At 37.3% G+C, this 13,820-nt stretch overlaps 1 protein-coding gene across 10 annotated transcripts in view; it reads left to right on the top strand.

The window, feature by feature from the left end:
- Positions 1 to 23: 23 nt before the first annotated feature.
- KIAA0586 (KIAA0586 ortholog) overlaps positions 24 to 13,820 on the top strand; it is a 115,097-nt gene continuing 101,300 nt past the window's right edge. For 7 of the 10 annotated variants that reach the window (XM_019451670.2, XM_019451672.2, XM_019451674.2 and 4 more), the window contains exons 1-6: positions 25 to 1,013; positions 1,931 to 2,001; positions 5,004 to 5,073; positions 6,683 to 6,752; positions 12,475 to 12,649; positions 13,397 to 13,618. In XM_019451670.2, coding sequence (XP_019307215.2) covers positions 815 to 1,013; positions 1,931 to 2,001; positions 5,004 to 5,073; positions 6,683 to 6,752; positions 12,475 to 12,649; positions 13,397 to 13,618 — 807 coding nt within the window. In that variant the 5' untranslated portion in view covers positions 25 to 814. Of the gene's footprint in view, positions 1,014 to 1,930; positions 2,002 to 5,003; positions 5,074 to 6,682; positions 6,753 to 12,474; positions 12,650 to 13,396; positions 13,619 to 13,820 lie in introns of all 10 variants that reach the window. The other 3 variants (XM_019451677.2, XM_019451679.2, XM_053889460.1) reach the window with 3 other exon arrangements.

The raw sequence follows: 13,820 nt of genomic DNA on the forward strand, positions 1-13,820 counted from the left end.
TAAAAGAAACAAGAAACAAAACAAAAACGACCAAATTCACACGTTCTTAAGCCTTTTACACTGGGAGTTTGTTTCCACCCGGAGAGGGATGGACGAACACCCGAGAGCTTTCGGCTTTTTCGTTGGTTGTTTTGGATGACTATCTTGGCGCGCATGCGTGTTGAGTCTCAGGGGGCCGGCTTAAAGGGAAGTGGACGTTGACTCGCGGGCCGCTGAAGCTGTTGTCGGATTATACCTGTGACTGCGCGGTCGCCGAGCGTTCGGCTGACTGGGAGGGGTGAATTTAGGTGTCCGATGGTTGCATCTGGAGGAGTGTGTAAAACTCTGGCGGAAGACAACTATTAAGCTTCTTATATGGGTGATTTTAAAGCATTTCAGTTTTGCTTGAGTCCCACCAACGAATCTTAACACTATCTGTTTGGTTTTGCACTGCCAGTTCTAGGTTTGGGGAGTGTCGTTATGGTTATTGTTGCTCACGCGGCCTCTTATCATCCCTACTCTCAGATTCCCTGGTGTATGCATTAGTGGACTGAGTGGGATTAATGGGTAAATATGGTGTTCTAGTAGTCTCTAATCCTGGATTAAATACCAAATTGAAATTTCTAGCTTTTTGTATAGTCTATTTAGACATTGATTTATTTACAGGTTGATGACTGGATGTTTTAAAATCACTTGAAATTCACATTTTGTTTATCATACTGCTCCTTCGTTCCTTCTCCCCAAAGTCCCCAAAGCGGTGAAAATTTTGTTTTGAAGTTTTACGGACCTAGAAGAAATTCTATTCAGAACTGTGGGACTAGTTTTGTTGCAAAATATGAAAGGCTCTGAGTTTAGTCTGGAGAAGAAAAAAAGGGTTAAAATACCAGCGAGGAGACTTCGTGAGGTAGTTTCTCCAAATCAGGGAGATTATTCGGTTTTGCTCAAAGATGAGTTGCGCTGTGTTCCTCCAGTGTTGTCTGCAAATAAACGTCTTCCTGTTAGAACCGAGGCTAGCTTGAAGGGAACGTTATGTGGTATGTGACTCCGAATAGTTCTCACTTTTGTAAATCTTTAGTCTTTATTTTCATTTCGTTTTTTGCGTTTCAGAATTTAGAGGATTTTATATGTTTAAATTCTCAAACATAAGATACATCTAGTTTGTATAGATGTTTGAAAGCTGACCCCTTTCCATGGGGAAATGGCTAGCATAGTCAGTCTAATCTATATATCATATCGAATAGGTGGAATGAATGAAACATTTCCCATTGTGTTTTTTCTTTGTGTGGTTTTTGCACATTGTTCTTGTTCACATCTGTGGTGGACACACTTAACTAGTATGATGTGCTTACTGTTCATCAATAGGGGTTTTTACCAAATGCTCTACCTTCTGTTTGGATAGTGTTATTCAATTTGGCATGTAGAAAAGCGTTAACTTCTGCCTCTTGATGGCTTCCGTATTTCAATTCACTTAACCTGTCTGGAGTTCAGTGAAAATGAAGAAGACATATGCTTTGCCCATTTCACTGATAATTGTAAAGATCAAATTAATAAATATATGTGCAAAAACAAAAAAAAAATGCTTATATAATGCTGCTTTTTTGGGAGGGAGGGTATGACATAATAGTCTTGCTTTTATATCATGTACATATTTTATTCCTGGCTAATGATTCTACCCATGCTTTGTCTAAATCCAACAGTGTAACGATATATTTTAAAACATATTTATCCCACTTATTGTCAGTACTGACCCTTATTTTCCTAAATATCAACTGTAAAACTTTCACCAGAATATATGTTAATTACATCTTAAGTTTGTTTGCATGAAAAGTGCCTTCCAGTATAGATTTTGCATTAATATGGAGTTGACAGTTCTTGAATCATACTTGTACAGTTTTTAAAGGAAAAGGTTCTGATTTTAAAATCACTCAAATTGATTCCTTTGTTTTGTTAGGTTCATCAGACTTGACTTCTGCTAGAAATTATCTGCAGCCTCCACTAGAAAATTCTACTGTGTCGGAAAGCGTAAGCAAAAGAATTTGTAATTCCATTCATGTTAAACTTTTCAGTATTGTTAAGTAATGTATTCTTAAATTATGTTTGATGAGCAACAGGCCTTGTTTTTGCTTAAATTTCACTTACAAAGAAATGTTTTACATACTACAGTTGCAACTTGAATAGCATTGAGACATTAAACAATCTTCCATAGAATAAAAAATACTAGTTATTAAGATGTTGAACACTGAGAGAAATACTGTAACTGAAAAGAAGCTCTGCTCTGAGCTAAGGAAAACATATTCTAAACTAGAGACTTAACTTACTGTTAGGTAAAGGCAAAGAAACAGTAGGAACATCATTTTTAAAAAGTGAGGTGTGATTATATATCATTCAAGCTATTGTGAGGTTTTATGTGTGGTTTTTTTGAGCGGTCTTTAAAAAATAATAACATGGGGGCACCTGGGTGGCTCAGTCGGTTAAGCGTCCGACTTCGGCTCAGGTCACGATCTCGCGCTCCGTGAGTTCGAGCCCCGCATCGGGCTCTGTGCTGACTGCTCAGATCCTGGAGCCTGTTTCGGATTCTGTGTCTCCCTCTCTCTCTGACCCTCCCCCGTTCATGCTCTGTTTCTCTCTGTCTCAAAAATAAATAAACGTTAAAAAAAAAAAAATTAAAAAAAAATAATAACATGAAATTCTCATCTTTACCTTTATAATCCTGAAAATATTTGATGATAAATATATTTTGTTCATGCAATCTAATTAGATTTTGATCACCAATCATAATGTTGACTATAAATTGTCCATTAAACAAGTCTTTAAAGAAGAGAGTTTCACAATATAATATTTTGAAAATTGAAATTCATTCCTGGTAAGAATGAAATTAAAGCTGTTTACTTATCAACTTTGTAAAACACTCACAATAAAAATGTGTAATTATGTGCTGTACCTGGTCCCTGAGTCAATGCCTAGCCTTTGGGTTGGTATTCTTTGGTTCTTTTTTGAGCAGACCTTTTTTAATGATTAATGGTCTTTGAATTCCATCATCTAAATAATTTCCCAGATGCATGGATATGCTATTATTATATAATTGAAAATAAATCGATGATCTTTGGAAGATGATTAGGATTCCATTAGATTTAATATGGACTCAAAGCTTGTTTTGTGTAGATTGCTTAAGGTAAAATACGCCTGCAAAGTAAATCCAGTTCATTATCATTTTTTCTTGAATACAACCTGTAGTTTGTTTTTGTATCACATTTTTGTTTCATAAATGAGTGCTAAGATTACAGTGTGGATTGACTTGATCAAGCTATTTTAATGAGGAAACTAAAGGAGTTTGTGCCTGATATGCTCATATTTATAAGCTTATTCATTATCTTTTATTCATATGTATTTCTCTACACTACCAGAAAGTAGATATCCCTATTCCTGTTTGGGCCAGTCCTTGCACATGAGTAGAAAGAAAACAAAAACTTTAAAATTCATTGTAGAAAATACAAAGAGAAAAAGGAAAGAAGAAATTCTGTAGCTGAAGTCAACAACTGTTGCCTTCATGTTTTATGAAATAGGACCATACTGTTTTATTATTAGGTAGTATTAAGGATATTTTTCCATGCCATTGATTTTTTTTTCCCTAGAAACTTTAATGGGTTCATAGAATTTCAGTGTATGTGTACCATAATTTATTTGTTCATGTTCCTGTCATTTGACATTAAGTTTTTTCCCTCAATTTTTGATAATATAAACAACCATGTGATTTACATTCTGGTGTATATTTCAGGTCATTTCATTAGGATTAATTTCTGGATGTAAAATTATTAAATCAAAGGATATGCACACTTCTTGAAATGTTTCTAAATTGCCTCTAGAAAGACTGTATCAATATACATTATTCAGCAAGATCATGAGCAGAATTAGTGGTATTATTTTTCCCCAGCTTTACCAATACAGGGCATTAAAAGTAGACCAAAAAAAAGTTGCCATTTTGATAGGTTAAGAAGGCATTCTTTTATTATTACTGAAGGAGAAGTTTTTTTCATGTATATTGCCTTCTTCTTTTGTGAATTACATATTTATATGCCATGCTTCTTACTCATTTGTAGGAGGCCTTTATATTAATTCCCCAGATACTGTATTCTATTGTATTGTTAACCTCGTTGACTATTTTTTTTAATGTTTTATTTATTTTAGAGAGAGAGAGCATGAGCAGGGGAGGGGCAGAGAGAGAGGTGGGGACAGAGGATTCAAAGCGGGCTCTACGCTGACAGCAGTGAGCCTGATGTCGGGCTCCAACTCATGAACCATGAGATGTGAGATCATGATAGTAGCTGAAGTGGAATGCTCAACTGACTGAGCCACCCAGGTGCCCCTCATTAACTATTTTTTAGGAAGTTAATACCTGTTGTCAGGGGATCACTTTCTTTTAATGATTTTCTCTTTACCCTTTTCTGCTTAGCAGGAAAAAAAAAAGAGATGTGTCTAAGGAAGGTGAAGAGCAATGTTGAATGAACCTAGTACTCAAAAAGTTATGGTGTCTTAGCACTGAATAGAATCTTAAAGATGAAGACTAGGGTTACACATGTGAACAGAAAGCTAGTTGCCAGTAGAGAAGCCTTCTGAGACCATATTTGAGCTCAGTGATAAAGAATGCTGTGATTAGTTTGTGATGTTGTTTTATGTGTTGGCCATCCTTATGTACTCCTTTTGACTCACAGTGAATCAGATTTTCACATTAAACTGTAGCAACTGAATTGTTAAATGACTCTCTCTGCTAGAAGTGGCAAATGGATATTTGAGTATGAATTTCAGGGCCACAGTTGCTTGCTTGTTCATTTACTTGCTCATTCAGCTGATCCTCGAGTACCTTCAAGGTACCTAAGCATTGCAGTGGTTCTGGGAACTAAGTCTATAAAAGCACACAATCCTGCCCTCCTAGAACATAGTAGTCACATAGCTAGTAAATGCTACTTGATGAGTAATAAATCATAAAGATATCTTAGCCTTTCATTTCTTCCTTTCACATCCCAAAGGATTTTCCTAAAGACGTTGCAGTGCAGGGGTTGCCTGTGGATAAACTGGAAGAGAGCAACAGACAAAAAGGTAAAAGGATAGATTTGCTTTTCCTTTTTTTTTCCCCTTGTAAAATACACATAACAGAATCTAGCTCTTTCTCTCTCTTTTGTTTAAGTGTACAGTTCTGTGGCATTAGATACATTCACATTATGCAGTTATCACCACCATCCATTTCCAGAACTTTTTCATCTTCCCCGGTTGAAACTCTGTACTCATTAAACACTAACTCTCCATTTCCCCCTGCTCTAGTTTTTTTTTTTTTTTTTAATGTTTATTTATTTTTGAGAGAGACAGAGACAGAATGCGAGTGGGTTAGGGGCAGAGAGGGGGAGACACAGTATCTGAAGCACGCTCCAGGCTCCGAGCTGTCAGCACAGAGCCTGACACGGGGCTTGAACTCATGAGCTGCAAGATCATGACCTGAGCCCAAGTCGGTCGCTCAACTGACTGAGCCACCCAGGCGCCCCCCCTCCTCTAGTTTTATGATTGACTTATTTCAGGTAGCAGGTCTTCATGGCTCATCTGTGTTGTATGTGTCAGGAGTTTCTTTATAAGGATAAGATTTTAGGTTTTTAGCTTTTAAGATGTTCATTGATTTTTTTAAAAGATACTTATTAAATAAACTTACATTTTTTTCTTCTTATTATTTTTAAAATTTTTTTAAATGTTTATTTATTTTTGAGACAGAGACAAAGCATGAACGAGGGAGGGTCAGAAAGAGGGAGACACAGAATCTGAAACAGGCTCCAGGCTCTGAGCTGTCAGCACAGAGCCTGACGCGGGGCTCGAACTCACGGACCGCGAGATCATGACCTGAGCTGAAGTCAGCCGCTTAACCGACTGAGCCACCCAGGCGCCCCCATTTTTTTCTTATTATTTTGATTATTTCATTTTAATTAGTTTTTCCTTCCAAATTAGGCTAGTAGTGGAATCTTTAAAATCCAGAAAAAGGTTTGCAGTGGTAATGGTAATGTTTTTATTACTAACCTATTGCATAAATTCGGGATTAAGTACTTAAAAGAATTTATAAATTCTGAATTTAAGTTTTGAATAGTCTGGTAAGATAATAGATTAAAAAATTAAAAATATGCTTTGAAGAAATTAATGTAGTGACATTTTTTATGTAGTTTTATTTTTATCCACAGTTTTCTCTTTTGAATTTGAGCAAATGGCTCCAATTTGGCCTCATGTGTTTTTATTATATTTTTTCCCCTAGGGTCTAGGGTTATGACTATTTGAAAAAAATATTTTTTAATGTTTATTTATTTTTGAGAGAGACACAGAGTGTGAGCAGGGGAGGAGCAGAGAGAGAGGGAGACACTGAATCCAAAGCAGTCTCCAGGCTCCGAGCTGTCAGCACAGAGCCCAGTGAACCCATGAACCACGAGATCATGACCTGAGCTGAAGTCAGATGCTTAACTGACTTAGCCACCCAGGTGCCCCAGGTTATGACTATTATTAATCAGTCATTTAGTAGTCATTTAGTAGATCACGGCTACTACTCACATTTTTTAAAATTAAGAAATCTTATTGCTGAATTCCTAAGCATTCTTAAAAAGCTTTTTTTTTGGTAGCTTTATTAAAATTTAACAAATTTTTAGGAATCTGAAGTATATTTTGTGTCTCAATTTTGCAGCAAATGACATCTTTATTTCTCGATACACCATGGGACAGAAGGATGCTCTGAGAGCAGTTTTAAAACAAAAGTAAGTTTCATTTACAAAAATTAAGTGGGCCATTTCTTATGTTTTTATATGGTTCTCAAAGATTAGTTTCATTTTTTATTTTTTATTTTTTATTTTTTATTTATTTTTGGGACAGAGAGAGACAGAGCATGAACGGGGGAGGGGCAGAGAGAGAGGGAGACACAGAATCAGAAACAGGCTCCAGGCTCCGAGCCATCAGCCCAGAGCCCGACGCGGGGCTCGAACTCACGGACCGCGAGATCGTGACCTGGCTGAAGTCGGACGCTTAACCGACTGCGCCACCCAGGCGCCCCTAGTTTCATTTTTCAATGTGTGAAATACGTATAAAGCATTTTTTATGGTGCTGGACACATAAAATACTCAACAGCTATAACAATTTTTAGTATAGAAGAAGTACTGTTCTAAGCATTAACTCAATACTCACAAAATCCAATGAAGTATATTCCATCACATCTCAATTTTACAGAATCCCCATGTTATAGATGAGGAAACATGATGGCACATCATAGATGTGCACACAGAGATGCATATAGATGAGGCACACAGAGATTGATTTTTCCGCAGGTCATTTAGGAAGTATTCACTGGGCTAGGATTCAGACCCAGGCAGTCTGCCTCTAGAATTTGCTCTCTTAATCACTTCACAATACTACTTGTAGCAATGGTCAACTAGTTCCGAATACGTAATACTTACTATTTACTATCCAAGGACGTTTAGACTTTTCCTTGTCAAGATTTAAGAAAGGGACAAGGTTAGCATCTGGATGGAGTGAAGGGAGACCACGGCTACTACTCCATCTAAATGTTCCCTCCCAAGTTTATCTTAAATACCAATGAAATACAAAACCAACCCTGACAACAGCACCGTGATAAGCATATGTCTTCACTACTCTGGAGGCAATTTTTATTATTATTATCATTAGTGGAGATGGGATGAGATACATATCCTTAGGCTAAATGTATCCTACTCCTGAAATGGTACAGTCTGGAAGGCCCCTTAGAAAATAAGAAAAATGTTTACTTCATTTTGAATTCTCATTTTATTAAAAAAGGAAATTTTATATTCAGTAAATGGAAAATCAGTATGGTGTTTTCAATAATAGAATTTAAATAAACAAACTATTTATAACTATTAAATAAAAACTGTTTAAAAGTTTATTATTTTTTCACCTACAGTTGTCCATGGCATACATATTATGCACTGGGAAGCATTGGACTAACAAAAGTAAATACTATCTCTAAAACACAAGGGGGTGATCTGAGCCAGCCAGAGTTTAATAGCTGGTTGTTTGTCCTCATCATGTTTTTCCTTTTTACCTTTGCTCACCAAACGATTCCCAATATGTAGATAGTGGTTAGGAAAGGAAACTGGATGGTAAATTATATCCTGGAGTTTATAAATATATAAGAAAAAGTGAAAGTAAGGGCGTGAATTGTGGCACGGTCTTTCAAAGTCTATAGTTGAACCAAAAATCACAGATTACATCTGACTCATTTGGACAGACAGTGATTACCACTCCTTCCAGCTGACCCTCCAGAAGAAGAGGTTGCTTGCAACCATAGTAGGGACCTTATCAACTTGTTTTCAAGTTAGAACTCTTCGAACTGAAATCTCTCAGAACTCTCAGATCAGGGAGGGAGAAGTTGTTCATTAACAAATAGACAGTGAACAGTAATTGAACACTACACTTCTTAGTAGGTCTCTTCCCATTCAGAATGAATGAACAGAATTCGAAAGCAAAAACAAACTAGGAAAGGCGTTGAGAAGCTGACTGCAATGTATAGAATAATAACTGAATCAGAAATACAAAAATGACCCCTGTTGGGTTAAAAGACAATCTAACTATGTCTCAAGAGATAGATTTTGCTGTAGTCAATGTCACTTGAATTTATTGTGGTTTTTAAAAATGTTTATCTGTTTTTGAGAGACAGCACATGGGAGAGGGGCAGAGAGAGAGGGGGACAGAGGACCCAAAGCAGGATCTGTGCTGACAACAGAGAGTTTATATGTGGGGCTTGAACTCACCAACCGTGAGATCATGACCTGAGCCGAAGTTGGATGCTTAACCAATTGAGCCACCCAGGCGCCCCTTGAATTTATTGTTTTTAGAGAATAGTAGATGGAATTTGGCAAAGTGATCCTAAAATTTACCTGGAAGGACATACAGTTGAGGATATATATACATAATAATTACATACATATGGAATACACATAGTTGAGAATAGCTAATATGGGGGGAAAGAACTTGAATGATGGAAAATTTGTCCCATTTGATATGATATGCTCTAAAGCTGTACTAGTAAAAAGTAATAGACTGGAGCCAGGAATGAAAAGTATGGCCAGAGCATCTAGAACAGAGTAGAATGCTCTTACTGTGTAGCTGGAGAGGAAGCAAGGGGCTAGGTTATAAACTTTAAAGAAGAGAAGTGACAAATCATCTTAAAATGTTAAATTATGATATATAATTCTTAAAAGGCTCATTCAGATAGCAGTTATCAAAAGATGGATCAGGGGGTGCCTGGGTAGCTCAGTCAGTTAAGCATCTGACTCTTGGGTTCAGCTTAGGTCATGATCTCGTGGTTCGTGGGTTCAAGCCTGCATTGGGCTCTGCATTGCACTGACAGCACAGAGCCTGCTTAGGATTCTCTCTCTCTCTCTCTCTCTCTCTCTCTCTCTGCCCTCCTCCTCCTAAAAAAAAAAAAAAAAAATAGATGGATTAGAAGAGGACTGAACTATTCAGTCCAGGAAACCAACTGGCTACAAATTTTGTAGGGATCTCTTTGAGAGAGATTCAGTTGGTCCTCAATACATTGGAGGATGGTAGGGTGAAGGCATGCTGGTTTGGAGAAGAGTAGACGGATTTGGAAGATGACTTAGAGATGGAATTGACAATTAGATGTGAGAGTGAAGAAGGAGCTAAGGATGAATCCCAGATTTTTGGTTTGTATAAATGCATGGTCAGTAGTAGTGTTCACTGAGAAAGGACTCTGGGGCGCCTGAATGGCTCAATGGGTTAAGCATCTGACTCTTGATTTGGGCTCAGGTCATGATCTCAGAGTCATGATATTGAGCCCCATGTTGGGTCTGCACTTGGTGCAGAGCCTGCTTTGGATTATCTCTCTCAAAATAAATAAACTTTCAAAAAATTCTGAAAAAGAAAAAAATTGAAGAAAAAATTTCTTTTTTCCCAGTTTTTTACACTTCATAGCTATTTACATTTGTTACGTTGAGGACTTAATTTGATAATTAGAAAAAACAAAACTTAAAAGCCTATAAAGAAGTTGATGTCTAGTTTTACCTTGTTATTTCTCTTGTTGGTTAATTTACTTTCACTTTATTTATTTTAATGTTTATTTACTTTTGAGACAGAGACAGAGTGTGAGCAGGGGGAGGGTCAGAGAGAGACACACACACAGAATCCAAAGCAGGCTCCGGGCTCTGAGCTGTCAGCACATAGCCCGACGTGGGGCTTTAACTCATGAACTGTGAGATCATGACCTGAGTGGAAGTCAGCCGCTTAACCGACTGAACCACCCAGGCGCCCCTCTTATTGATTAATTTAATGTAATCATGTAGAATGAACGATCTTAAAGGGTAAACACATTCAGACTTAAGACAAGAATACTAAAAGACAGGAATATCTGAATTATACTTTTTTCAACGTCACTTAATCCGATTTATATTGAGAGCCTGCTATGTGCTTAGTTCTTTCTTACTTGCTGTTTGGCATTTAAGAAATCCCCCTTCTCTGCCCCCACCTCCGCCCCAGGTTGCTTAGAGCTTAGTTGGGGAGAGAATATGTATGTATGTGGAGGAATGAGTGATTAGAACTGTGATAGGAAGCAGTATTGCATTTAATAGATTATGAAACTGTTCTGCATAGACATTTAAACCATGGGATGGCTGCTTATCAAGCCTCAATTGTGTAGTGTGGGCAGTAAAAGCAAAAGGAGCTAGGAAGGGACAGATCAATTAGAAGTGTTTAAGGACAAGGTTTTGAAAAGGGGAAGGCTTGTGTTGGATCTTAAAGTTGAATGGAGGAAGGTTGAGAGATCAGTGAGAAGCATGGAGTCAGCTGAGGCAAGGGTGTGGTGTAGCCAGTGAGGAGCAGTGTGACTCCTGAGAGTTGTCTGTGAAGTGATAGGAGGCGAGGGCATGGCCAGAGGATAGTATGTGTGGAAGGTCAAACAGAAGAAATTAGCCTACCCATTTGTCTCTAAGGAATAATTTTATATTGTTGAATGGTGGAGAAATGTATTTGGGAACTTTTTAAATGAATAAAATCTGCAAGAATGAAATAGTTGGCCAGAGGTGATGAAGTTGGGTTGTTTTTGTTTTTGTTTTTTTTACCAGAGAAGGAGAAGCACGAAGGGAGAAGTACTATTCTGAGAGAGTGAGATGTTGTGGGAAGATCTCTAGGATCTTACCAACCCTACCTTACTGTTCTGTGACCTTGATCAAGTAAATCCTGTTACCTCTGTGAACCTCCGTTTCATCTATAAAATTAGGAAGTTAGGATCGGTGGTCTTTTGGGTTCCCCCTGCCTCTGTAGTTCTGTGACATCATTCCTGCAATTGTGATGAAATAATTGACAAAACTTGATGACTCCATGGGGTGTGAGAAGGTAAGTGGAAGATAGAGAAGTGGAAGATAATGCCAAAATTTTGAGACAGATGCACTTAGTCAAAATGAGGAAATATCAAAGCGAGTAAGTTTACGAGCTGCTCTGGGTCTTTACTTAGAGATCAGCTGGAAAGTCCAGCAGCTAGAGATGGAGTGCATTCCTTCTCATCTTATTTGGACTTCACTAGGGACTCTGGTTTTGTCAGTGGTTCCTTTTTTATTTATTTATTTATTTATTTATTTATTTATTTATTTATTTATTTATTTTTTAAGTGTTTGTTTATTCTTGAGGGAGAGAGAGACAGAGTTTGAGCGGGGGAGGGGCAGAGACACAGAATCTGAAGCAGGTTCCAGGCTCTGAGCTGTCAGCACAGAGCCCAACACGGGGCTTGAACTCATGAACAGTGAGATCATAACCCTAGCCAAAATCGGTCGCTTAACAGACTGAGCCACCTAGGTGCCCCATCCGTGGTTCCTTTCTGTCTCTGTCTGTCTGTCTCACTCTCTCTTTTTTTCAGACCAAATATAGAACACAATCAATCAGTTTTGTTTTGTTGGTATTTAGTTAAATCTTTCATTATAAATATGTATCTATTTGCTCTCATTTTTAATCCAGGTTGCTTAAAACTGTGTTTTGTGCCCCGTTTTAACAAACTGTGTGACATCTATTAAATCTAAATGAGCTAGAATTAAAAACAGTTTTTAGCAGTTTTAAAAATTTATCTTAGGTTGTCTTTCTTTGGAAGTAACACATAGTACTTGAATTCTTAGAACTTTTTCTACATGATTTGAATTCATACTTCTTGATTATGTATCTTGGTAATTGTGCTCATGTCTTTTTCATATATGTAAGCCTTATTATCTGAAATATCATAGCCTTCAAGGAATTATTTTATTTCTTTAGTGTTTAGTTAGTGACCTGACCTTTCATAGATTTCATGAACCAAATGACTGGTAAGATCCTTATAGGGAAAACCAAGTGATTTAATGTTTTAAAAAATCTAGAAAACCCACCTTCAGCAGATTACCACTCTAGGTGCTTGTTGAAATGGTTCCATGTAGCTTGCTGAATATATTTTTATACATTTTTTATTTACAGAACTCAAAACATGCCTGTTTTTAAGGAAGTAAAGGTACAGCTTTTAGAAGATGCAGGCACAGAAAAGGACGCTGTTACTCAGGAGACTAGAACGTCACCCAGTGGAATTGATTCAGCCACAACCGTGGCCGCAGCAACTGCGGCTGCCATTGCAACAGCAGCTCCGCTGATAAAAGTATATATTTTACCCCAGATACTCACAACATCTTTGTGAAATGTAAAATTATTTACTAGGAACTGATTCTACAAGTGATTGTATCCAACTATAGACTAAGGTTGTTCTAGTTGCTCTCACTTTGAAAGAATTTTCCTGTTGGTGGTTGTATATTACCTCAGGCATTGAGACCTACCCGCCCCCCCCCCCCCCCATGCTGTGATAATGCTAAAGGATCAAGGACTGCCTGGATTTAGCATTGATCCAGGCTCATCCAGGGAGCCCCCAAGTCCTGGGCAACCTGGGACAACTGCTCATCCTTATTTTGGAAAGGCACCCCTAGATTGTGCCACCCGCCTCAGTTTGCAAATGGGAAAACTGAGAAACAGTTAGAGTGGCACAGGTCCCCGGGCTAATAGGTGGCTGATCTAAGACTAGGATTCCAGGCTGCTGACCTAATTCAGTCTGAGATGAGTGAAGTTTCTAAAGCTAATTTGTTGTGTTATTTGCTTCTTTTTAATTACTATTTCATTTCTGGAATTATAAAAATTCTTTTGTTGCAAATGTGTTATTAATGAGAAAAAAGATCTACTTCAGAATAGCTGTCTTTTGCCTTTTATTTCTGTGATTCTAAAAATAAAGGTATAAAATCATCAGAGATTTAGAGAGTAAAAATCCGGTTTGATCATTTTTATTAGAAATCACTTTAAACAACATTTCTAGTAACTGATCGTATTTTTTATATCCTTTGATATTTTGTTATTTTAGGTACAGAGTGATTTGGAAGCAAAAGTCAATTCTGTTACAGAATTACTCAATAAGTTACAGGAGACTGATAAACAGTTACAGCGTGTTACAGAGCAACAAACAAGTATTCAGAATAAACACGAGAAATTACATTGTCATGATCATGAAAAGCAAATGAATGTTTTTATGGAACAGCACATTAGGCATCTTGAAAAATTACAACAGCAACAAATAGATATTCAGGTATCTATAATAAAGCCAGCACACATTTCATGGTTTTTTATCACTTGCGTCCCTAAACTGATATTTGTTGATAATTGCAATAATAGCTCATTAGATTGTTGCAGCTTTAGTTCTTAAATAATGATTTGTTTATTATCACTCTTCCTCTCCATGTGGAGACTTCTCTGCACATTCAAGTTCAAGTATCATTAGTTCTGTAGGA

The sequence above is a fragment of the Panthera pardus genome, unplaced genomic scaffold (assembly GCF_024362965.1).
Source record: "Panthera pardus isolate Hobbes unplaced genomic scaffold, ASM2436296v1 HiC_scaffold_24, whole genome shotgun sequence".
Taxonomy (NCBI): domain Eukaryota; kingdom Metazoa; phylum Chordata; class Mammalia; order Carnivora; family Felidae; genus Panthera; species Panthera pardus.